Genomic DNA, 26,296 nt, shown 5'->3' on the forward strand with positions numbered 1-26,296 from the left:
CGAGGACGTCAGGGCTTGAACGGGGGGAGTATGTGAGGACCCGTGCGGGCGTGTGTTTAGTCCCACATCGGTTATTCGCTGGGTAGATCTTGGGTACTTATACAGAATCAAGGAACCACCAAATAATACCTTCCGGCTAGCCATTTTGGATGAGATCCTGGGTTGTTACAAATATACTCTTGAGTTTTAGCATTGAATTTAGAAAAAATCATTGCCAAATGCCTCATTAATTCCTACTGTTACTCTTCTATGGTTGCACCTGGGCTATCCCTCCTTCCATAGATTGGAGCTCCAGCCATCCACCCCCAGCCCACCCACCCCACCCCACTCTTGTTGGCCCCCGAATATGGGTCTGTCCTACTTTTTTGAATATATAAATGCATGTATGAGAATATATTGCATAACACTTTTTTGAACCATGAATTTGTTTGCTCTGCTATATAAAACCTTTTTAATCAGTTAATGCAAGCACCATAAAAGCCAAAAATATGTGCAATCCAATAGCGCTATAGCTCGGGCCAAAGACTCCTTTCCCTAAACTAACCTTGCACCCGGATGTATGTTATTTAATCTTACACCATTGTCCCAAATATTATTATGAAACAAGAGTACTTCCATTTTACATCATGTTTGGTATGTCGCTTCAGCCAAACAGTACAGAGCTGCACTACGGTGGGAACTATACACAGGGTTAGCATCATCTCTATCTACTTAGGCCCTGTTTGGGGGAGCTTATGGAGGGCCAGAAAGCACTTTCTGGCCCTCCAAAAGTACTTTTAGATGAAAAACTGTGTTTGGTAAATTTTTCAAAAAGCTGTTTCAGCTTTTGCGGGAAGCTGAAAACAGCTTTTGGGAGGAAGCTCCAATTTGGAGCTTTTGGGAGGAAGCTGTTTCAGCTTTTTCGGAAAGCTATATTTTTGACAAAAATGCCCATATTAAAATAACATAATTACATAGTTTATCCCTGTATAAACCTAAAAATCTGCTAGAGTCAAGAACCCAAGCCGTCAGACTCCCTTCCGTAAGAAAAGGTATTTTTCTTTTCAATTTTTGTATGCATCTCTTGAACTACATTTTAGAAGAAAAAATTTTTAATCCTTTTCCATACCTTCCAAAATCAATCCATTGTTTTTTTTTTATCATCAACCTCGCGGCCCACGCTGAGGTCCTCCTCGAGCGTGGACCATGAAGAAGAGCCCCTGGACCGCGGAAAATTATTTTATGAAAAATTATGAAAAATTATTATGGAAAATTAATTTATAATATTAATTATAATATTTTATACCTTTATTTTTGTATTAAACTATAAATATAATATCATATTATATTATATCATAATACATTAATATGTTATGTTAAATAATTTTATATTATGTTGTATTATGGAAAATTAATTTATACTAATAATTATAATATTTTATACCTTTATTTTTGTATTATACTATAAATATAATATCATATTATATTATATCATAATACATTAATATGTTATGTTAAATAATTTAATATTATGTTATATTATGGAAAATTAATTTATACTAATAATTATAATATTTTATACCTTTATTATTGTATTATACTATAAATATTGTATTAATTACATTACATTATAATACATTAATATGTTATTTTAAATAATTTAATATTATGGTATATTATGAAAAATTAATTTATAATATTAATTATAATATTTTATACCTTTATTTTTGTATTAAACTATAAATATAATATCATATTATATTATATCATAATACATTAATATGTTATGTTAAATAATTTAATATTATGTTATATTATGAAAAATTAATTTATACTAATAATTATAATATTTTATACCTTTATTATTGTCTTATACTATAAATATTGTATTATATTACATTACATTATAATACATTAATATGTTATTTTAAATAATTTAATATTATGTTATATTATGAGAAATTAATTTATACTAATAATTATAATATTTTATACTTTTATTATTGTATTATATTATAAATATAATATATATTATATTATATCATAATACATTAATATGTTATGTTAAATAATTTAATATTATGTTATATTACCAAATATTAATTTACTCTAATAATTATATTACTATTATGCTATATTAACATAATATTATTTTATATTACAATAATATTATACTATATCGTATATTTATGTATTAATTTATGTTATATTTTATTATGTTGTGTTGTATAATACTATGCAATGTCCTTTATGGTAATTTTGTCATATAAAAGTACTTTCTCAGTTTGTTTACCAAACACAAAACAAAGTACCACAGCACTTTACGAATGTAGTTACCAAACAGCAAACAACTTTTTATAACAGCTCTACTTCAGACAGCTCTACTTCCAACAGCTCTACTACCAACAGCTCCCCCAAACAGGGCCTTAGTACTATTAAAAAAAAGGCTCCCAAACTTACCTCCACCCAAACTTTTGCTCTGAGCATTAAAGCTTTCGTGAACCATCATCCCTGAAAGAACTAGATAGTTATGCTCCTAGACGTTACTGCTGACACAAGATATGCCCCGATAGTCACCAGAAACTGTTTCAAAATACAACTTTGAAGCACCTACCACAGTTAACAGAAAATGCAGTAATTTAAGCAGGCGTTAGATTACATTACGCCCTTTCTTCCTTGCTTTACTAGTCAATAACCAAAATGCGAACAAGATCACTAACATCATGCACAATTAACTATCTAGAAAACATTGTGTTGGGGGGAAAATGGATTGCCCCGAAGCACGTGGATGCATCGCCGGCACGTGATGACGGGCTCTACGGCAGCAACCCTTAATGCGCCCGACCTCAGAGGCGTCCGACCCCAGCGTGCCCGACCTCAGGGCTCACAGCCTTGCGGCTTTGATCGACCTTAAGTCCGAAGAAAATACAGTCAAAGAATGAAGCAGACCTCTCCACTCCACCGGAAATCAAGCTCCTCTTATCCTCTCCCAGGATCTAATTCCGCGATCTCCGCCTGAGCGACTGTCAACAATTAAATGCGCATGATCTTCACGGACCTCCAGCTTACTCAAAATCTCAGACCATCCACGGCAACTAGTTGACTTACTCAACTCCGTCCAGTCACCCACGACAACTCATTAATTCACAAGATCACACCCAATCATGATGGTAACCCATTAATTCGTCCAGTCACATCACAGGTAACCCTGCACTCCTCTTATAAAAAGAAAACTTCTTCATCTTTAAAGAGGAGACTTTTAGACCTTGCATGCAATATCTCTCTCTTTCTCTACAAAAGCCCCCCCTCTGACTTAAGCATCGGAGGGCCGGCGTCGGAGACCCCGGCCACCGGCTTTTTGCAGGTCCCCCGGAGGACGCAGCCCGCCGACGCACCACGGAGCTCCTCCTTCTTAGCCAGTGGTCACCCTCGGGTCCAGTTTCCAGCAACACATTGAAAAACACAAACCTGGCACAAGTTTTGAGGAGGGATAGGAAGGCTGGAGAAGAAAGTACTATAAGTGGTAAGTAGCCAAGCGGAGAAGATAGAGTAGAAGCATCACTGCATCAGAAAAAAAACATCACCAGAAGCAGGTCCCTTCCTCGACGGCAAGGCGGCTGGGAAACCCATCCCCATCAGCTCGCGGCCGCAATGCCCTCATGCCACCACAGGAGAAGCAAGCGAGCGAGCGAGCGAGCGAGAGAGAGAGAGAGAGAGAGGGGGTTGGGACGGGAGAGGTGAGGAAAGGAAATGTTGGAAAAATGCAATAAAAAAATAATGATGCCACAATTTTTTTTTTCTCTTTACATGATTAAATAAAATATCATTCATCAAACAACAATAATCTCTATAAGCCACTCAAACAATTAACAAGTAAAATAATCAAGCAATTCACATACAAGAAGCAACATAATTTTTTAACGTGAAAATCCTTCGATATGAAAAAAAAACTATGAAGCCAAAAACTTTCACTATTTAGAATAATGAAATTACAATAGATCTTCTCTAATTCAACTATAGGTTGTACAATATCCATAAAATTTAATTTTAGTTTTTACAATAAGAACATTCATCACAGATTTCAACAATAAATAACAACATAGAGGATATATCTCATCAAGTATTAATGTTTGAAATAATCAATAGACAAGACTTTTTAAAAATCCAAACCATTCAATCCGTAGCACTCAATGCCGGAAACAATATACTGAAATTTCAGGCAAATCTAAATAAAATTAACTATCCAATTATCCGATAAAGTAGCACATTTTTTTTTTATTTTTTTTACCATTTTTCGCAAACTACCAAACTCTCCGATTTCCACGATTACCTCACCTCTAAGCCGGGCGGTTTTAAACTGCCATCTTTTTTTTTTTTTATAATTCAAATGAGATGGAGAAGGGACCACACCAATAGGGAGAAAATAATGCTCTTTTAAGTTCTCATAAAAATTGTAAATCTGAGAAAAAAAGAAGAGGGAAGAGATAACAAAAGATATTGATGGAATTTGTATTTAAACTTATATTAGGGGGAAATTACGACTCCTCAGATACACAGTTGAGCCATGTTGCAACCAAAATCTAAATTTGAGATTTAAAAAATTTAGAAGTTTTGAAATGTAAGTATAAATCATAAAAAGTTGGGGATGTGTTGCTGTAATTTTTTCTAAAATAAATTTATAAAAGTGAAATTAATATACACAGCTTCTACTGCATGAATGTGCTAGAAAAGCTCTCTCTAACGATGTGCACGCATTCATTAGCAAAGTAGCTAATGTTTTGATACAGCATATAATTCAAATCAATTAAGATCAACTCCTAACACCATGCATATAGGATGAAAGCTCTCTACTTGTTTACTATATCACACACTCTTCAATAAAGAGACCAAAGACTCCTATTTCAACAAGAAAATAAAACAACAATAAGGATAGAAAGTCCTTTACCTAGACTGCTATAGCACCGCTTTGCGCTATAACAAAGTTAGTCCTACATATAGGAGTCTCCTACCTTAGTTAGAACTCTATGCTGTTCGAAGTGAAATCCAAGTCGGTGATACTGCAACTAGAACAATACTAGAATAGAAAACCTTAATACTCCCCCTCAGCATCAACTCTCTCATCACCATGCCAAATATAACATCAAACATTTGATTGTTGCCAACGAATGCCTAGCAGCCATATTTTCCTGTCAATATTTGATATGGTGCTTGCACCCATGAACCTGCATAACTACTTTTGTATATGCCTGCAACCATACATCTATATGTGGTTGCACTTTCTTTCACTTTGATATTAGTGCATTTTCGCTCAAACATATTTGCACCTCTAACACACTTGTACCCATATGATTTACCATACTCTATACTCTATAGCTCTATGCACCTCCATGTAACCGCCTCTCTCTAAACATGGAAATAATTCTCATGTCTCTTGCTCAATCAATGCTATGATTGGTGTTGCATTAGATATAATCTTTTGGCTCCTTTTGAGCAACTTCAAAATAACTCTCTCTCCTACCTTATGGAATCCCAAGGCGGTACATGGATCATCATCATGTATATCTTCATTGGTTGCGGAGGCGAGCAGGGTTGAAGAGGACCATTCATCGACCTATCCATCATCACCATCTTGCTGAACTCATTTAAGCATGCATATTATTTAAGTTGGGCAACAGATGTTTCTGAAGCTAATTTGAGATGAAACAGAAGGAACGCACATTGTTGCTGGTTGGGATGCTTATGCTCTTGGTTTTGATCAGCGTCAGATGACTAATAGTCATAACTTCACTAGGGTTGGAGAGCTACATCTGGTTTGAATTGGACCAAATCGAATTGACCACTTGAATCATTAAGCATGAGAAAATATTAACTTGGATTAAGCATGTGTTTGCTTGGACTCTCAAATTCTTTCAACAACTAATATCTAATAGATTCTTCTTATTAACATACAATTGTATTAAAGTGCATCTAAATTTAAGGCTGCAATGGCATACAGTTTTTTTTTTTTTAAATTTAAGCAAAAATGTTCTGTTCATTTTGTTTCCTCTGTCAAAGCTCAAAGAAACTAACAAAGAGCACTGAAACAAAGATAAATTTGATCCTAGTATCTAAGTTGTGTCATAGTTCGATAATGTAGTTTTATATATGGATCCAATTCGGATCCAAATTTGTCCGAGCCCAAATATTTTAGATTGGGATAAGGTGACTCGATCCAATCCGAATAATTTATTGGGTCAAAAACTGCAGCCGTGGCTCTAAGTTGACCCGGTCTTCTATTAGGTTGAGTCTGAATTCAACATTAAAATCCGAACAAGAAACCGAGTTAGATCGAGATCACTCATGATCTAGTCTCATCCGATCTATTTGCATTTCTATATCTATTTAGAACAAAAAACAAAACAAATGAATATAATTTTTTTAAACAAAAAAATGAATATATTTTTTTTAAACAAAAAAATGAATATAATTTTTTTAAACAAAAAATGAATATAATTTTTTTTTTAACAGGTACAATTCTAAACTCTAAAATTCTAAACCCTAAAATTTTAAATTTTAAATCCTAAATTCTAAATTCTGAATTTTAAATTTTGAATTTTGAACCGGAGAGCGCTCAGACATTCAAAAGCCTCATGAAACTACGCTGATTCTATTTCTTTCATGCGTCCCTCCGAGTCCGACTCTCCCTCCGACATTCAAAAACCAAAAAACCCTGGCGGAACGAGAGAGACGATCCAAGATGTCGATGTCGAAGGGTTCGAAGACGCTGCAGTACGTCAACTAGCGGATGCGGGTGACGATCCAGGACGGCCGGCAGCTGGTGGGCAAGTTCATGGCCTTCGACCGCCACATGAACCTCGTCCTCGGCGACTGCGAGGAGTTCCGCAAGCTGCCCCCTCTTCATCCGGGCCCAACGCCAAGAAAGGAGGAGAGGAGTGCGAGGACCGCCGCACCCTTGGCCTCGTCCTCCTCCGCGGCGAGGAGGTCGTCTCCATGACCGTCGAGGGCCGCTCTCCCGCGGATGAGTCCCGCGCCAAGGCCCACGCCGCCTCCACCGCCCTCGCAGGCCCCGGAATCGGCCTCGGCGCCGGCCGCGGCGTCCCCACCGCCCCCCTCGTCCAGGCCCAGCCAGGTCTTGCCAGCCCCGTCCGCGGGGTCGGTGGCCCAGCCCCTGGCATGATGCAGCCCCAGATCTCCCGGCCCCCCGTGCCGCAGCTCTCTGCCCCGCCCGTCTCCTACCCGCAGGACGTCTGCCCCCCTCAGGTGCGCGGCTTCCCGTCTCCCGTGGCCCCGCCCGCGCCCTTCCCCGTGCCCCCACCCCAGTTCGGGAAGCGCCCTGTGGGCCTGCAACCCCCTCAGATGATGCACGGCCCCCCACCACCGCAGAGGCCCGGGATGGGGGCTCCTCCACCCGCCAGGCGCGGGATTCCTCCGCCGCCACCGCCTGGTGGAGCGGTCCCGGTGTTTGCCCCGCCGAGACCTTGGATGCCGCCCCCACCACCGCCAAACCTGCAGCGGCAGCAGCAACCTCCTCACAACCTGCAGCAGCCACAGCAATAGTGGTTATCAGAGTACGCACTCTCGTTTTCTTCCCTTTCTTCTTCTTCTTTTTTTTTTTTTAATTTCTGTTTCTTTATTTATCGGTCAAATAAGATCATTTGTGTTGATTACTCTGTGTAATTTTGCATATGTCAGAGTGATTAGAACAGACTAGGAATTCTTCACTTTTGTAAAGTTGATTTTGATTACCAAATTATTTCACATTCTAGATTATTATTAGGAGTTTAGGGTTTGAGTTTTGGGGTTGGAGGTTTTGGATTCGGAATTAGAGTTTTAGGATTTAAGAGTTTCAGGATTTGGGATTTAGGATTGAAATGTTTAGGGCTTAGGGTTTAGAGTTTAGAATTTGGAGTTTTAGAAGTTTGAATTTTTAGAGTTTAGGGGTTTCGGATTTTAGGATTTTAGAATTTTAAAATTTAGGATTTTAGGATTTAGCCCGAGGGTTTTAGGATTTTTGCTTTCTCCGCCCCAATCGGCAGCTCTTTCGACTCTTCCGGCATGGTCACTCTTGGGCCAAATTTGAACCACAACAGTAGTGTAACCAAAGTAGCCACCAGTTTTAAATATTTGACATAATTATTAATTATCAAGCAGTTATTGGTATAGTTCAAAGCAAAAATTGTCTGTAGATGCAGTGCCAAGATGATTAGCCTTGGTCATTTTATAGGAGAATCAGTACAATGCGCACCAGCAATAAAATTCCCATGATGCAAAGATAAAAGTCTAAAAAGATTACTAAATTTCTACAGAACCATATCTTTTTGATATTAAGAACCAAGACAAGCAATCAGGCTCATTTCCTTGATCACTGGACTAAGAATTTAAAAATATCACCAGGCCCAGCACCTTAACATTCCTTTTAATCCATTTGCTTCCATCACCTAAACATGACCTTTAATATATTTGGAATGTCTAGTAGTTGACCTGCTTTACTTAGAAGACCGGGTCATAAGTTGTGGTCTAAACCAATCACGAAGACCACCTTATCCCATCCTTTGCTACTTAAATTATTTCAATGTAATACACAACTTTTACAGTTTCACCTTGATAATCAATTAAAACCTCCTTTCAGCCCATTTATGGATTGTCCAAGATACACATCAGCCGTATAGAAGAAAGAGTGTTAAATGCATTATTATAATGCATCAAAATTTGACTAGTGATTCCAACATTAGCATAACAAAAAAATTCAGCAGAACAAATTCTTGGTGCTTCTTTGCAAAAAAGTTTTGATTTTGTTTTTTTGCTAATAATGGGCACTGAGACAAAACTTGCCATCCTTCAAGTTATAGCTTCTAAGACTGTTATTCGAAATATAAAAAGCAGCCTTTAGTTTTGCACATATTAGAATTATACATGATTTACATTTCAGAATATTTTTGCTTGGCATAAATCATGCATACTTCTGATGAGAAAGAAACTAATTTGATGAATATGGCAAACAAAGAATGTAGCAACGCACATGCATGTGTGTGATTACCATTGGCAAAATTTGCATAATAATGCTTTCAGAGAAAAGGTTACTTGGAAGAAACAGAATTAGAAAAAATCTTCAAAAAAAAAGAGCAAAGTCCTATTTAGATTCTGCAAAGTAACTATTAATTGTGCTCCATAATAATGTAAGCATCCACAGTTAAGGATTGCTGAACCAGTATCGAGTGTTATATCAATCGGCGCTCGGACCAGTTCGGACCAGACCAAATCGATCGCCAAAATATGTCACAGCGCGGCACGCTGTGGCCAAACATGCCACAACGCGCGCGGTGCGCCGTGGCAAATCTAATCGGACTTGGTGGGAACCGATTGGTTCGCACCGAGTTCTAGCTGAATCGGATGGGGCCAGAACCATTTTCTATGCCTGAACTGATCCGATCAGAGGCCGGACCGATTCGGTACGGGCTGAACCAGCTGGTGTAGACCGGCTCAGCATTCCTTGTCCACAGTCATAGATAGAGTGACCCTCAAAACAAAGATAAGGGATGATGGAAATGGAAGTCATACATGGCTAACTCAAGTCATCCAAAAGACTGCACAGATAAACTAGGAACTTACCAAAGTAGTAGCATCACTGAAATATGTAAGGAGAGAGTGTGGAGCCACAATCTTTAATTCATCTCTATACATGGCTGCATCTTGAAGAATTTTCACATAACAAAAGGGGAAAAAGGGAAGAAAACAAAAAGAACAATTGAAGGTAAGCTTTGATTTCTCTGATTTGAGCATCTAGGGAGAGAATCATTCACATAACTAAGATGATCAACTACATCCAAGCATGAATATACATATATCCTTGATATACAATATGTACAACAAAGAATTTGTTATCAAGTTATGATCCAAACAAAATTACAAAATCAAAATCATGCGCCAGATTAGAAGATTAAGAAATAATAATAGTACATGCATAGAAGGCAGGGGAGGGAGGGAGATCGGAGAGATGAAAAGATTTAGATATGCTAATGAGAAAAGTGAAAAGTAGAACCATCTTTAGCCATTTGCCTTCATAAAATGTAGGGGAACTACATATCGATAACCTAAGAGGCAATTATTGGTCAGAATCTTGCATTTTTGCCACGTATAGAGACATTTTTCAAGAGTCCTAATAAAATTGAAAACCTAAGACATGAATTAATAACGAGAATTATCACTAGTGTAATGTTTATACGACCCCAGGATGTCACTACTTAAGCCAAAGAAGACATATATATACATTTTTGTCACTAGTGTTATGTATTTAGGGCTTAGGGTTTAGGGTTTAGGGTTTAGGGTATTTAGAGGGTTTAGGGTTTAGGGTTTTTAGAGGGTTTAGGGTTTAGGGTTTTTAGAGGGTTTAGGGTTTAGGTTTTTTAGAGGGTTTAGGGTTTAGGTTTTTTAGGAGGTTTAGGGTTTAGGGTTTAGGTTTTAGGTTTTAGGGGGTTTAAGGCTTAGGGCTTAGGGCTTAGGGCTTAGGGCTTAGAGCTTAGGGCTTAGGGCTTAGGGCTTAGGTCTTAGGTCTTAGGGCTTAGGTCTTAGGTCTTAGGTCTTAGGGCTTAGGTCTTAGGTCTTAGGTCTTAGGTCTTAGGTCTTAGGGTTTAGGTGTTAGGTTTTAGGGTTTAGGTTTTAGGTTTTAGGGTCTTGGGTTTAGGGTTTAGGGTTTAGGGGTTTGGGGTTTGGGGTTTTAGGGGTTTGGGGTTTTAGGGGTTTGGGGTTTGGGATTTGGGGTTTGGGGATTTGGGGTTTAGGGTTTCGGATTTCGGGTTTGGGGTTTGGGGTTTGGGGTTTGGGATTTCGGGTTTGGGGTTTCGGAGTTTCGGAATTTTGGGTTCGGGGTTCGAGGTTCGGGGTTTCGGGGTTTCGGGGTTCGGGGGTTCGAGGTTTTGGATTTCGGGGTTTTGGGGTTCGGGGTTTCCGTGGTCGGGGTTTAGGGTTTAGGGTTTAGGATTTTAGGGTTTAGGGTTTTAGGGTTTAAGTGTTTAGGTTTAAGGGTTTAAGGTTTAGGGTTTCGGGTTTCGGATTTCGGGTTTAGGGTTTCGGGTTGAGGGTTTCGGATTTAATAAACTTTTGGGGTTTGGGTTTTGGGTTTTGGGGTTTAGGGGTTGAGGGTTGAGGGTTGAGGGTTCGGGGTTCAGGGTTCAGGCATAATTAATATCAACTCTCAAAAGTTTTTTTTTTATTTTCTTCACTTATATTAAATTCTAATGCATACCCTACAACTTTTGAAAAAAAAAAATTAATTATGCATGGTATATAATTATTTCTAATTTATCATTATGTTTGTAAAATTATATTTTTAAGTTATCTTATCCATCCGTGTCATAATATTTTATTGCAGGTTCTAGGTTGGATCCAAATCTTACTTTTTGCACGCACCGAACTAGATCTCACTTCGCCGAGTCTTTTATTTTCATCCATCCCTCCGTCTCCAACTCGCCCTCCGACATTCAAAAACCAAAGAACCCTGGAGCGCGAGGGCCGCCGCACCATCAGCCTCATCCCCCAGACGAGTTGCACGCCAAGGCCCATGCCGCCTCCGCCGCTCTCTCAGGCCCTAGCAGCGGCCTCGCCATCCCCCCGCCCCCCTCGTCCAGGCCTATCCAGTTCTCGTTGGCCCCATCCGCGATGTCGGTGCTCCTGCCCCCGGCATGATGTAGCCCTAGATCTCCCGGCCCCTCTTGCCGCAGCTATCTGCCGGGTAAGAGACATCATGATGTTTTAATCCGAGTAGATGAGATATATGACCTGAACTTAGTGAACTATTTCTTTCTGGAATCTTTGGATTGTCAAGATATTTTGATTTTTAGCACCTCGTTCTCGGCTTTTATATTTTGTCCGGTGTAAAGTCTCAGAAGAATCCCCTCCCACTCTCTTTCTCTCTCTCTTCGATGGAGAAGCGGAGGAGGCCGAGAACGATCCTCGCTTCTCCGACGACCGAAGAAACCCTTGTCAACGTCTCGGAGGTCTAAGCGGGGATCTTTCATTCTACTGGACTTCGATTAGGATCTTGCATTCTGGTGCATTTCTTCTCGCTTTTGCTTTATGATATGGTGTTTGATGTTTTGATCAATGTTCTTGTATTGATTGCTATAAGAATTCGGTGATTCTTTGATTAGATTAGGGCAACTGGACTTGGAGTTCTTGGGTCGGATCTTTCCACTGTTCTGGATGATTCTTGATGAGTTCTTTGAGATTTTTTCTCCGGATTATGATGAATGGGAGATGTCCGTGTCTAGAATCCTTGTCGATGAATCTTGGGATAAAGTGCTGCTAGTGTTCTGCGAAGTGATCAGAACTCATGTGTTGCGGCTCGGGATTTACTTTGTCGTTCTTTATTTGATTATCGGATTTCCTTTGATTTTTTTAGAAAAAATGTTCTTGAACTAATAATAAACTTTGGAGTGTGAACCCATTCCTGCGCTGCTGGGTTTACCGGCTTTGTTGCGGTTGTGTATGATGTTTATGTGGGGATCTTGCAGAGCTGATGTTTTCATCTAAGTAGATGAAATATATGAGCTGAAGTTAGTGAACTATTTCTTTCTGGAATCTTGGATTATGACAATTCTTTGGTTAATCGTCAACTGATCTATATTGTCAGCTAGTGGAGAACCAAAGGCAGTTATACTTGTAGTAAAGATGATCTGATTAGTAAGTCGAAGCAGCTTGGTGTTACAGCACAATTTATTCATGTATTAAGTTAATTGCTATTTTATTTATGATATGTTAGCCTCAGGGTTGAATAGTTGAAATTTAACTTGCTTTTCGATGTATGCTCATATCTAAGGATGCTGACTCTGTGGCCTTGTGTAGTTGGAGGGGCAGAGAATCGGATATCTAAGTGTAGTAACTGCAAGAGTTAAAGAGGATGTTTAGAATTTTGTTGCTGAATGCCAAGAGGCCCACTGGAGAAACTATTGCTATAATTGTCAGAGATAATAAGAGGTTGGCTTCAGAAAAGAAGTACCAGTAATAAGGTGCTATGATGCATTTGATTGCACATCAAGTGCTGGGATCTTTATTTGTTAAAGATTTATTTGAATTATTTGCTACTTTACTTTTGTTATTTGAATCAAAGTTTCTTAAAGACTGGGGATGTTGTGGAATATAGATGGTGTTTAAGTTCCAAATAAATTTCTTAAAAATTATAATTAACAATCTAAGTTTTTTAATCTTTTTAGGTCTCTTTTCTAAAGTTGAACTGGGGGAAGTTCATGTGAACCAATACAAATTTTAGTGGTGCCAAATTTTTGGTGATTGCAGCCAGTAGCCGATAAAAGGTGCCAGACAATGGGAATTGAAACTTACCAATGATGTTTTGAATTATCGATACTTCTAGAATCATGGATAGTCTAATAGATTGCTGGTTATGCTCCAATGAACTATTGATTTGATTATTGGTGTTCTGCCAAAGTAAGAAACTTAGCAATGGGGAGAGATGATTCTATTTACTAATTACTAGTACAGTGTCGTGAATCTTTTGTATGATAAGAAGTATGAAAATGATCATGACTAGTGATATCATGTTGGCCCGTGTGAAGTTTTTTGGTGTATCATTGATATAATCCTAGCTCTTTGATGTAGCCTTGAGCACCTGTGTGGAACTCGTAAACATGGCTATTTATATGACACTTTAGTACGTGTTCTTCGGAAGAATGTATATGTCTGTATTTGGTCTTAATGACAAAAAGAATTTGGGCATAAGGGTCTGCTAGTGTTCTACAAAGTGATCAGAATTCATGTGATGTGGCTTTAAATTTTCTTTTTGATGTTTTTTATTTACAACTTTTTTTATGTCTTTCTGAAAAAAGTTTGTCCTTGGACAAATTATGAAGTTACGAGTAGGAACCTATCTTCGAGTTGCTGGGTTTGCTGCTGAACTGCTTGGCTAAGGGAGAAGCAAAAACAGTTAGTGAATTTTTTTATGTTTGCTTTTTGGCTTGTTGCCATTCTCTAATTAGTTGTATCTTTTTAAAGGTAGAGTTCTTTATTGGATCACCGAGGGAACTATGCTTGTAGGTTAGTGGAGAAGCAAAAACAGTTATTCTTCTAAGGGGTATAAAGATATCCAAATATAACCCAATTTTTAAGTTATTTGATGTGCTGTATACTTCAGGTATGTTATCCTCATGGACGAATAATCAGGATTTAGGGTCATTCAACTCCTCTTCTGCGTATGTCATGATCGCCTCTATGGATCAGCATTTTGCAGTCTTGCAAAGGAATCAAAGAGTTGTAATTATAGTTTCAGAGCATCGGATATATACATGTAGCCATCATAGGAATTAAATAGGATGTTTACAGTGGGACGACTTTAGGTTGTTGATATGAAAAGGCTCATGTGAGAAATTATAGCTATGAATAATGAGAGATGTAAGAGGTAGAATTCAGATAAGAAGGCGCGCCAATTCATTTCATTATAATTCACATGAGATTTAGATGATTCATTAATTTATTTTATTTGATTTACTTAGTATTTTACCTTTGTCATTTGATCTTGAGTTGCTTAAAGGCTTCGGAGTTATAGAATGTAAGCGGTGTTGAAGGTCCAGATGAATTTATAAGAAATTCTTATCGATATTCTAATTCAATTAGATCCTGCATTGGGCGTCAAACTGAATGAAGTTTATTTGAACCAATACAAATTTCAAATGTGCCAAAGCATTGGTGATTGCCTTCACTAGTCCTGGAGAGGTGGCGCTAAAGATTGTGTTTTTTGCTTTGGCAAACTTATAATGTAACTGTTGGTGTGGCACAAAACCAGCAATTCCAAAATTATTCATTCAGGTGTTGTGCAGGAACCTTGATAACAAGAAGCTATGATTCTAATTACCAACATTGGTTTTACATCATGAGTCCTTTCTACAATAAACCTTTGGTTAAAGTTAGTCTTTCTATGGTCTACATGAAGATTTTTTTTTTGTGTGTGTGTTTGTGTGTGCATTATGTAATTTAGACTCCTTGATTTAGCCTTCAGTACGTGCACCCAACACTTGGACATGGATATCGGTATGACACTTGATTACTACTCCTTTGGAAGGATTCCTTAAATGTTGTCAGGACCTGAAACTTCAACATGCTAGTAGAGTGTAACCAAGCCAAACACAAGCGAACTGGGGTCATCTTGAGCTTGACTTTAAATTTTCATGCGAGGATTGAGCTATGCTTGGGTTTGTCCTGAGCTTACAGATTTCAGCTGGAGCTCTGTCCATTGGCTCGTAATAGGGACAAAAAGTATGTTGGATATGAGAGGTGGTGTAGCCTGAATTAATAACATAAATGGAGAAGCTCTGGCTGTTATACTTGTTAGCTGATTGTGAGAGCCTGCTTCTCTGATCTATACATGGTAATAGCTTGGTTTATTGTGGCACAATTTGGTCCTAGGTTATTTTATGCGCTCTAGTGCTTCTGATTTGTTATCCTTGCCATCTACTAGCTGGAATTTAGGGTCATTGAACACCTGATCCATATATGGTTATGTTTTGCCTGGATGCAAAACTTGCAGCTTTTAGTTGGAGGCGTAGAGCATTAGATATTTGTAGCACTAGTTCTTGACTGATATGTTTGTTTTTTCTTTCTTGGGTGCTGTCGACAAGCGTATGTTATATCCCAGCCCACCAGCTTTAACATGGTATAAAGAGTCAATTAATCCTTTCACAAAGAAAAGGTCTGCAGAGCATGCATTTATTGAGGAGAAAATAGCCAAACAGTTAAATGATTTGATAGTACTAAAACTTTGTGTTAAACCTAACACTCTGCATGTGAGTGCCATTCTTTCAAATTTTTCATTAACCTGGTTATTTTTGGGTAAATAGAAGCAATCAATTCTCTTATTTTCCCAGTCAGGTGAATGAGCATATTATGTATTGGCTTCATCTTCTTTTACATCATCTACTGGTATTCGAAATACCTGTTAGCAGTTTCATTAGTAGCATTTCTTTAAAACAGTCTACCTGTAGATTATATATTTAACTTCTTGCATATTTAGTAGTAGTATGTTGAAAATTGATTTCTGTTTTATGCATGGAAATGGAGACCATGGAAATTTTATTATGTTTTGATATATGCAAAAGGTGCCCTATTATTTAAACTGTAGCGTGGTATAATTGCATATGTTCCCTGTGCAGCAGTGTTTTGCTTTGAAGAAATCCTGAGCTTTGTTGTTTTATGAACTGTATGTAGGTTTATAGAGACAGAGGTGGTCTATCTCTGATAAAACTATACAGGAACAAACTTTTCTAATGCATGAATTATGTGGCTCAAAGCCTTGATTTGCAGTTCAAAGAGTTAATTGCTACAGCATGCAAGGTTCCCATCAAAGATAAAAATAGATAAAGGAAAGAGAAAGGAAAAGAAAAAAGAAGATGAAAAAAGAAGATGAACAGGATTAAGATTGGAGGGAGAAGGGAGTGATTATGAATTATTTAATGGGCTTTATTTTGTCCAATTACATATGATGTTGTACCCATTTGACATTAGGAGCCAAAAAGATAATATGGACTGAGAAGGATGGGCATTCTACATAAGGGGGGCAAAATTCCAGGTCCAGTTTGGATCCTGGTCAAACAAGACCTTATAGTTTACGGTTTTCTGCTTGATCCAAACCTGATCTAGATCTGGATTTCAATCAATATAGTGTGTGGTGTCAAACATGGTTTTAATTTGGTCAATGGTATGACCCAGTTTGATGCAATGCTAACTATTGAATGTGATGCATACTAGAGAGTATAGCTTTGAAACTCGATTCTAAGCACCATAATATCCAGATTTACCAACCCAAATCCAACCCAGTTATTAAGCCTTATAGTAAGAAACTGGATTATCTGAATTTACAGATCCAGAACCAGGCTCTGATCCAATTTAGAGCACTATGCAAGGGCCTCAATTTTTTGAATATGCAGATCTGGGAAGACTTGAATTTAGATTCAGATAAATTTTTTGTCCCGACCTGGTTTTTGAACAATGATTTTATTGTATGGATGTAGTCTTTTCAGAGTTGGTCTGTGTCAGTCAGACACGGTGCACAAAATTTTGCCACCCCCAATTCTACTGCTTCTATACAATCTATGCACTAATTTTGGTTGAGACATGCATCGTCAATATCATTAGTTGTTCATTCACTCTTAATTCTTCGCAAAGGAGCATATTTATAAAATTATGGTATTAAAGCAATCCTGATCCGTCAAAAAATATATGGAGTTTACGTTGCTATGCTCTATTTGTTTCCCAACTTTTTTATTTTTCTTCATCACATCCCATCTTTCTCTAGTTTTCTGATATAATGCTTCATAAACATGAATAGAAACAAGAAGCTTATGGTTTTCCATCTATATGGGTTTGTAATTTTTCTCTTTCTTGTCCTTTTTTTTATGTATAACTCCTATTCATTCTATGTTATCCATTTCTTTCATCTTTTTAGTTTTCTTTTCAATGCTATCTGATATCATCCAGAATATTCATGTTCTTGTGGGGGCATTTGCCTTCAAAATCAGGGTGAGGGCAGGACTGAAACCTAGGTCCTTGGTACTAGCTTCAAAGAGTTCACTGACTACACTAGTTGGCACCCTCTAGGGCAATGTCGTATTAATATTCCATTAATTGTTTTAGTCAGCATCCCTGCCACCTTCTCCTCCTCCTCTCAATCCCTTACCTTGACTATACGTACAGATCTATTTCACATCATGTCTCCCCAGGTAATTACATTCCATTCTTGCTCAAATGCCATAGAGCTCCATTTTCACTCTCTTTGTACAAGGAGGTTGCTCGCTTGCTCCCCTAGTGTAATATATCCACACGAGCTGCTAAAGCTTATTAATCTTCTTGTTTCTCGTATGCTTGTAATGGTGTGCATATTCCAATCTCTCTATTTACAACAAATTTATCTGTGCTCAAATCTGGTGGGAGTGAGCAACAGGGTAGACAGTTGCTATTGGTTAATTATATGAACCATGCTTAGAAAGCAACATGCTATCTGATGGTGTTTGCTTTTGTTTTGTTCAATGGAGAAAATTATTGCAATAAATAAATCAAAATTGCCTATCCTCCAAAATTTTTCTGTTTTGTATATGTTGTGCTTTAAATCTGTAGTTCATGATAAGTCAAAATGGTGCTCAAGAGGAGCTCATATGCAGTGGAAGTATTTGGTGCATAGGTAGGAGGCTGAGAGCATGATGCCAGTAGTCAATCTATGTCATCTTTAGTAGGATATAAGAGCATGAATTTTGATGAAACCGATGAAGAGTTTAAAGTTGATATCCAGATGACTTGAAGTATATATATAAATGCTGCTTATGCCGTGAAATCTCGTCACACCTGATTTGAGTTGGAAAAAGAGCCTTGAGGTTGTACTCCAACTGACCAATTGACTAGCTTTGGACCAGTGCTTGAAGTTCGTTGACCTGGAATGATCCAGTTTAGCGGGCAGGTTGTGGGTCAGCAACTCTACCATGGTCAACCTAATTCGTCATGGCAACATAAATAAATACATAAGTGCATAAATGTTAAAATTTTAAAAATTCTAAAAGAGCAAAATAGAAAAATATGAAAAAAAGTGTAACAATAATTCAATTGTTTTTTAGCATTTACATAGTAAAATGATGATATTTTCTATTATCGCATAAACACACACACAAATAGTACAATAATTCCAAAATGATCTTTGCATGCGTTCATATGTAAATAAAATTTTTATTTTAAGTTTATAGAATCTTACTTTAATTCATAACAAAATCCACATGGTTCATAATCAAGAAATCTTCATTTGAACCAAGATATTTCTGTGATTAAAAATTAAAAATATAAGTTCATGATAAGGGATCAAATTCAGAAAAGCTTGAGTATGATATATGAATAAAAAATCTAAAAACAGATCCTTGTTCACTGCTTGCTTCTTAATTAAATCGACAATTTAGATTCAATGATTCCATATCTCACAACATATCTATGTTTTCTGTAGCATTTGAAAAAACTTCATGATGTCAAAATAAATCTCAATATAAGGACATCATCCATGTCAACATTATCTTACAAATTTCATGGCCTGCCAATGCCGGTGGCTGACCACATGCAATGCTGGCGGCCGCAAGTGGCCGCTGCGCAATGGTTGGTGACTAACCAGGGGCCAATTGATGGGTCCAAGGTCCAAATGAAAAGAAAGGCCAACTGGTGGACTAGAGGAGAGGGGGAGAAGCCTCCGGCTAGCAGTGACCAAACAGCGGCAAGCAGCGGTGAAGGATGGGGATGGCAGAGGACAAGGACCATGCTGTCACTCCCCAAAACTAGGGCATCAAATAATTGAGAGCCCTGGCCCTGCTACTTTTCCAAACACACCGAATCCCTTTTGGGTTTTTCATTTTATAAAAAGAAAAGCATTACTAACTCGGGTGGGTGGAAGGTGGGTTAGCCTATTCCGGGTTGACCAGTTCAGCCGCTCGACCCATGCAGGTCAAATGGGTTTCAGGGAATAGCAGGTCCTCAATTCACTCGACCTGCCAATGGCTGCAGGTGCATGGTCAGGCGCATTGACTTGTTCAATTGGAGAGTGTCTCTAAATGTGCTTCGGACTGTCACATGGAGAAGTGACATTCCTATGCACTGCAATAGCATTTTCAGTTCTATATAAACTTGGGCATCGCACATCTTGCCACCACGGTAAATACTGTCTTAACATACTAAAATGGTTGATCCTCTAGCCTCAAGGAAGGCTCTTTGCTATTGCAACTTGAATACTTGAATGCACTTCAGACTGAAATGTTTGCACCAAAAACTACATCAAGGATTCAAGAAAAATCACTATTCGATAATTATTGTTTTCTGTATATGTGAATTTTTTCAGCAGTCTGTCAACCTATGAGTTGTGCTACCGAGAGTTTCTGCTATATTTAGTAGCTGTTTTTAGAGATTGGTGAAGAGGTGGACTAACAAGGAATTCAAGTTGCTATGATAATGTGAGATGTGAGGTGAAAAAGAAACTTAAATGAAAAGCATGTACATTAAATGACCTTTATAAATTATTTCATTTAATTTTTTATACAATACTTAACATATAGAGTTTAGTTGAAATTTTTTCTTCCTATGCCTCCCAAATATTCTTTTTCTTCCTGTTGTCAATTCAAACAATTGGATGTGTCTGAATCCAATTCTCGTGTTCATGCCCATGCAACACTATTTGAGGGCATGCAAACTACTTTTACATTAGTTTAGTGACTTTGGAGCCAACCTGTAAATCATTGCCAATATGGTAGAATGAATGAAGCATGCAACATGACTGGGGTGGACTTCAAGTAGGATTAGGATGTCTAAAATGGAGGAAAGTAGGAAAACATTATTAGCATCGATCCATTTTAGAATAGAGGTGCGACATTTTATGGGTTCCTATCATTTCAAAGAGAGTTGAACAACAAATCTGGTAGTGAGATTTGAGCTTAAATACAATTGATGTACATGTTTGGAAATCTAAAATGGGAATTCACCCATCTGATTATGATCCATTCTGCAACATGGGGGGAAAAAACCAAGATCTCTTACCTGTTCATTGAATGGTTACAAACGGATTTTTCCCCCAGTAACATGCCATGTCAAAATGCATGGTGGACAAGCAATTGAGGACCTATACTATTAACTGTGGTTTGGATATCGTAAAGCACATGGACTAAAATTTTATGGGTCTGAAATCTGAACTCTTCGGATGGTAGAGCAAATCTAGGCAGGTATCTTGTTCGTAAAAGTATCTTTTCTGTCCTTTTTGCAAAGAAGAAATGCATGGGAAGAAACTTCCAGAACAATTCACTTTTGGTTAGTTGGTTCAAGTCCTATTGGTTCAAAATACATGGTGAGCCACCTCAATATAGAATCTACGCCACCAATCATGTTCTACAACATCTAATTTATGTAAAATCCAAAATCATGAAAGAGGTTTCTTCCTATCAAGGGATAAGATTTTTCAATAATAACAAACTAAATGGTTTAATATAATTTCTATTTCATAAATACTTGATCTCATAGGATTTTAGTCAATATTGATGTTTAGATCATGGTTGATGATGGTTCGATATGGTCTTCTTGATTCATGCACTCTAGCACTACCAGCCATTTAATGCTTTAGTTGGTGCATTAACAAGAAAATTGAATTTATGATTTTGGCTTTTAGACTTATAAAACTTTTATATTATGTAGATAATGTGGATTCTTAATTTTTGTTGTCCTATTGTTGGCTTGGAAATTAGGTGATGGTAACATGCTGTATCATGCCCAGCTGTGCTGTTACTTCATTGCATTTTTTTCACAAATTAAATATTTTTATTTTCACACTCAGGGATCATTTTTCTAAAAATTATAACACAGACAAAATTGATCAAAGTTAGCATGCATCTCTATGTAATATAACATTGAAAAACACTCAACAACTCTTGCTTATTTGTTTCAAGTTCGCCTCATAAACTTGTAATGTTATATAGCTTTTTCTTAAAGTTATGTTTTATTCATAAATATGCAGTACATACGAGATCAACTTGATACACTAGAAGATTCTGTAAAGCAATTTTGGGAACTTGCTCAATCAGGTAACTATCTCAGTATTTTGGGGATATTTCAAATTGTTATTTTTATTACATTTGATTCATATTTACGAGGTTTTAAATACCAGGGAACAAGGCCATCCGGGTTTTGCTGTGTAACGGAACGCCTCACGTCCCTACACTTGGGATGCTGGATATCCTATCCTAGTCCATTTCCTAACTCCTATCCTTACATTCAGGATGGTGGATATCTTGTCCTGGTCCATTCCGACTCATCCCATCCCAACATTCAGGATGGTAGAACGCCCCGTCCTACTAGTACTTAAAACCTTGTGTGAGGGACTGTAAATATTTAATGATGAGAAAAAAAATCATGTTCAACTGAGTTTATAATGAAGAAAAAATGGATAGATACATGCGATGCTTGGAACACAATTATTATACCTCATCCATGTCCATTATGGCAACAATTTGCTTAATTCAAATGCTAAATCTAATTTGATATAACCAATTATTATGATTTGAATTTGCTTTTATTGGGTCTTCTTTATTGTCATGAGGCTGTTGGAATTAGAGAATTGCCTTCCCAGATGCACTACTCACTGTACACTAGTTTGTTCTAGGCATTTAACTTCAGTTTTTTTGTCTTTGTTCTTTCTCTTATTTTTTTCGCCTCCTTTCTTTGTTCTTTTCATGGTAAAAAGAGAGATACTCTTTGACCTTTTTTTACCTTGTGGTATTTCTCTCAATCTTTCCCTTCTCATTTATCTTACTTTTAAGGAGTCTTTTTCTTTCAGGTTGATATATGGCTAATCTTACGATTTTGTTAGTGATATCTGAATGCTAATTGCTATTTGATTCCAATCATTTTCTTTTCTGGTTAATGTTGGCCTAATATGTTCTGATCCATCTAATGTATGTCTCAGTGTCGTGACAAGCATAGCCAATGTTTCTGGGGTAGCATCTCTAAGTTGATTTCTTAATATTTGCTGCAGTTTTGACATTGTCAAATTGCTTGTCTTGTGCAGGTCAAACTTTTGGAGCTGCTAAGCAAGATTTATCCATATCTAGTGAACCAGTTGACAAACTATTTACTATTTTCGATGACATCAGAAGAAGTGCAGTAGATGCAAGTGATACAATTACTGACTTCATTGGTAAGCTACCAATTTGTTTACAATACATCATCACATTGTTTGCTAACTGGGTACTTTGTTTTTCTTTTGAGAAATTTTTTTTTTGAAGTATTCTGCATCAGAATTATTGCTTTTGGGAAATGTACATATACATAGTCTTTTATTAAACACAAAGGGAGAATGGTTAGCAGACGGTGAGGGGGTTCTTCATATCAATTTTATATCCTCCAGGTAACCATTTAAAACAGAAAGTTGCAGGAAAAAAGAACATGAAAGATGAGAGTAGGGCTGACAAAACTCAAGCCAAACCCACCAACCTGCCCGAACCTGCCAGTAAAAAACTGGGTTTGGGTTTCATGACCCAGCAAATCAGGGTTAAACAGAACCTACCTGGTCAAATATGTAATGGGTTTGGATTGAGCATCCAGACCCAGTTGGGTCACTAAATTTTTGATTTTTGAATAAAAATATATATAAAAGACTGCTGTAGGACTTGAAGTTCAAGAATTCCTTGCTTTTTTTTTTCCTTCCTTGTTTCTTCTTTCTTTAGGGGTGCAGGGTAGGGGATCAAGAGGTTAAGGCATTCTCTTCAAGCACAATCACTCCCATCACCCAGCTTAGCTGCTGCAGCCTGAGCATTTTTGGTTCTCTACAATTTTGTTGGTTGGAAATATCTTTCAAGATCTTGTTTTTGCAAATGATTGAGATTTCAAAAGTACTTATTATATAAGGTTTTGTATAATAAATTTTAAGTTGTTTGCTGAAATCGAGAACTTTTCATGGTTTAGGATTGATTTTCCTTTGAACTTACTATTCTAGAATATATTATTTTCTCTAATTCAAGTGATTCTTTTCCATCTCTCCATCGATTTCCTAGATTCATATTAAGTCCCAGAAGGACATCTCGTCGGTCGTCTAGTGGGGCACCATCCCAAGTGTCAGATTGGACCATCCCATGTTGCCCTAGCATACCGTTCGGTTCATGATCTGCCGAACCAGGCCGAACTAGTTGGTTGTGGCATGATATTTAACATCCAATAATTTTCCAAAGTCTCATTGCTCTTTAGTTCAACAAGAGTTAGAGAGTCTCGAGAAACAAAAAAGTAAATTGAGGAAACATTTGTCATTAACATCACTAGCTTAGCTGGCATTAGAATATGCTCAAATTGAGGGCAAGTGGTAAAGTTAGCAATGCATGAAATGATACCTTGTATATAACAAAGTTTTGAAGATTAGGTAATTAATTAGTATTAGGAGTCCATTGGTTGATAATGTGTAATCTCCTGAAAAACTTTCTATGTAGCTGATCACTGTCACCATGCATTAGGTCTGAGAGAACTTAACAGGAGTACGATGTCTGGCTGCACGATTATTTGTAAGCAGGCACAATGGATGAGGTCTTTCAGATGCTTCCTCTATGTTCTAGCATAAATGAGCATCACTATTTTAAGCAACCTGAGGATAAGATTTTAGTGGAGTCAAGGTCCATTGCAAAATGGTAGAGGTGGCTCTTGAATATAAGGTGCATTGTTGCTAGTGATAAGCAATCCATCCGCACCATTGCCTAACTAAGCTTGAATATTAGAACAGTTATGCAGAAAGGCATGATCATGCTCAATATGGTACAGTTACCTACCATCATTGCCTAACTAAACTTGCTGAGATAATTGAATGCTCATATAATACACATGCTGAGGAAAATATGAAGGCATGGAAGTGGCTGCAAGTAGGCCGCCTTAAGTAGATCACTTTGAAGGAGCACATTTTTCCCTTGCAGGTAATAAATTTTGCTGCCAAAAGTTTACTATCGTAGTAGCAAGTTAATGAATAGTAATCATCTTGGTAATAAGTGCAAATATCATATAATACTGGTAGCAAATGAAACAATGCAGGGTGAAGCAGCAAGCCATGAAACATAATTTTTTGTGTTCCGTGTGTATCTAGGATCGGACCGACTTATTCTTTGACTCTGTGATAAGTTACAGGCACGTCCTTAGGTAGAAGAGAACAAGAACCTAACTGTGAATGCATTAAGTTTATTAATTCCTTAAAGGTAGCTTGCTACCTCTTGAGTACTTGTGGCCATGGATTTAAGTGCCAATTTCTGTGGCATGCATGATAATACCATGCAAATGCCTTACTGGCATGTAGCAGTAGCAGGGTAGCTGTAGCACTTGGTATGTTGCTGTGCTAATGCTTGTCGACTGTTAGCACCACTCGGCACGGCATGGTACATATCATGCTAGCAACTGGCGGACACACCATCTGCATGTAATACACATCCTTGCTTTGGTTTCAGTTTGATGCCTTCAGTAGGCATGAAATAATTATTGAATATAGCTGGTAGTAAAAAGAGTAGCCATCAGTGGTAAGAAAGGTTGTTTTGTTGGGTAGACAGTGATCATTAAGCAAGTAACAAAGCTAAAATGAATGGCAATAGTACCAGGACTAGCAACAAGAGCAAATAAAACAAGATTGTGCCGGAGGCTTTCTTGATGGTTGCCAATAGTTACAGATGTTGATAGTAAGAGGTGGATGATATGGTCTAGTAGGTACTATGGCAATATCCCATGGAGAATGACTAGAGTATATTGAGAAAGTGGTGGCAGTTGTGGCATTGAAAAGTGAAGGATATTAGTGGCATTGAAAGAGGTGAGATAGTTGTACCAACATTAGATAGCCAGATCTAAAAAATAGATATGGTGGGAAGATGGATGTAGTATGGCTCGCCCATGCTTAATACAAAGTTACAAAACTAGCCTCACCATGTATCTGAAAAACTAAAACAGAGAAAATAAACTAGTGGTGTGATGGATCAGCACTTAGTTCCCACAAACTACACTAAAAAAATAACATTATATAAGAAAAGGTACTCTTTAACTAGTCATTATTAGTCTGTATCCGATAGTTTTGAGCTATATGGTGAGCATAATGATGTTTTACTACTATAAGTGGAGTTCAAGTTCTACTAATTATGTGGTCTGCTGGTAGTTTGTATGTTGCTTACATTACTATATTTTTAAAACTTAATCTATTCACTTTATTCTCCCAACTGAGGGGGGAAAAACTTTGCGTTAGGCATTTAATAGAACCTGTTGCACTTTGCCATTGTAAATAGAATTGATAACTATTCTAGAAAGGATGTTAATGAAGGAAAATACCTGATATGATCAGGATTCTTTCTTTCATCAAGTATTAGTTGAACATATGGCTAAATCGCTTTTCTAAATTAGATTTTTTTTGTTCCAGGAGCAAGGATCATATTTTGGGACATGAGAGATTCCTTTCTTTTCTCATTATATGAAGGCAGCGTTGAAAGTGCTCGCTTCGAAATTTTTATCCCATTACTTGATGGAGTAAGTAGATAAAATTAGAGAGCAATCCTACTTCTTTATTTACTGTTAGAGCATCATTGTAGATCATGATTTCTTCTTCTGGAGTTGTTCATCAATTTGCCCATTCCCGTATTACCATTTTTCAGTAGCTTTATCAGAAACTTGCATAAATTTGCCTTGTAGGTTCTTGACTACATATGTGATCTAATCATCGATACACTTAGGGATCAAGTTGTTTCAAGCATTTGTCAAGCATCAATGGTATTGGTATTTTTCTTCATTTGGCAATAAAATAGTGAATTGG

General features: G+C 37.4%; 1 protein-coding gene across 1 annotated transcript in view; it reads left to right on the forward strand.

The window, feature by feature from the left end:
* The first annotated feature begins 6,763 nt into the window (after positions 1–6,763).
* Positions 6,764–26,296, forward strand: part of LOC108510823 (uncharacterized) — a 20,103-nt gene continuing 570 nt past the window's right edge. The window contains exons 1-7 of the mRNA XM_088724372.2: positions 6,764–6,911; positions 7,015–7,547; positions 11,348–11,707; positions 21,500–21,566; positions 22,550–22,678; positions 25,907–26,013; positions 26,176–26,253. Coding sequence (XP_088580498.2) covers positions 6,764–6,911; positions 7,015–7,547; positions 11,348–11,707; positions 21,500–21,566; positions 22,550–22,678; positions 25,907–26,013; positions 26,176–26,253 — 1,422 coding nt within the window. The remainder of the gene's footprint in view (positions 6,912–7,014; positions 7,548–11,347; positions 11,708–21,499; positions 21,567–22,549; positions 22,679–25,906; positions 26,014–26,175; positions 26,254–26,296) is intronic.

Source organism: Phoenix dactylifera, chromosome 7 (assembly GCF_051530095.1).
Source record: "Phoenix dactylifera cultivar Ajwa chromosome 7, Ajwa_hap1_PhDact_Kaust_v1.1, whole genome shotgun sequence".
NCBI classification, from domain to species: domain Eukaryota; kingdom Viridiplantae; phylum Streptophyta; class Magnoliopsida; order Arecales; family Arecaceae; genus Phoenix; species Phoenix dactylifera.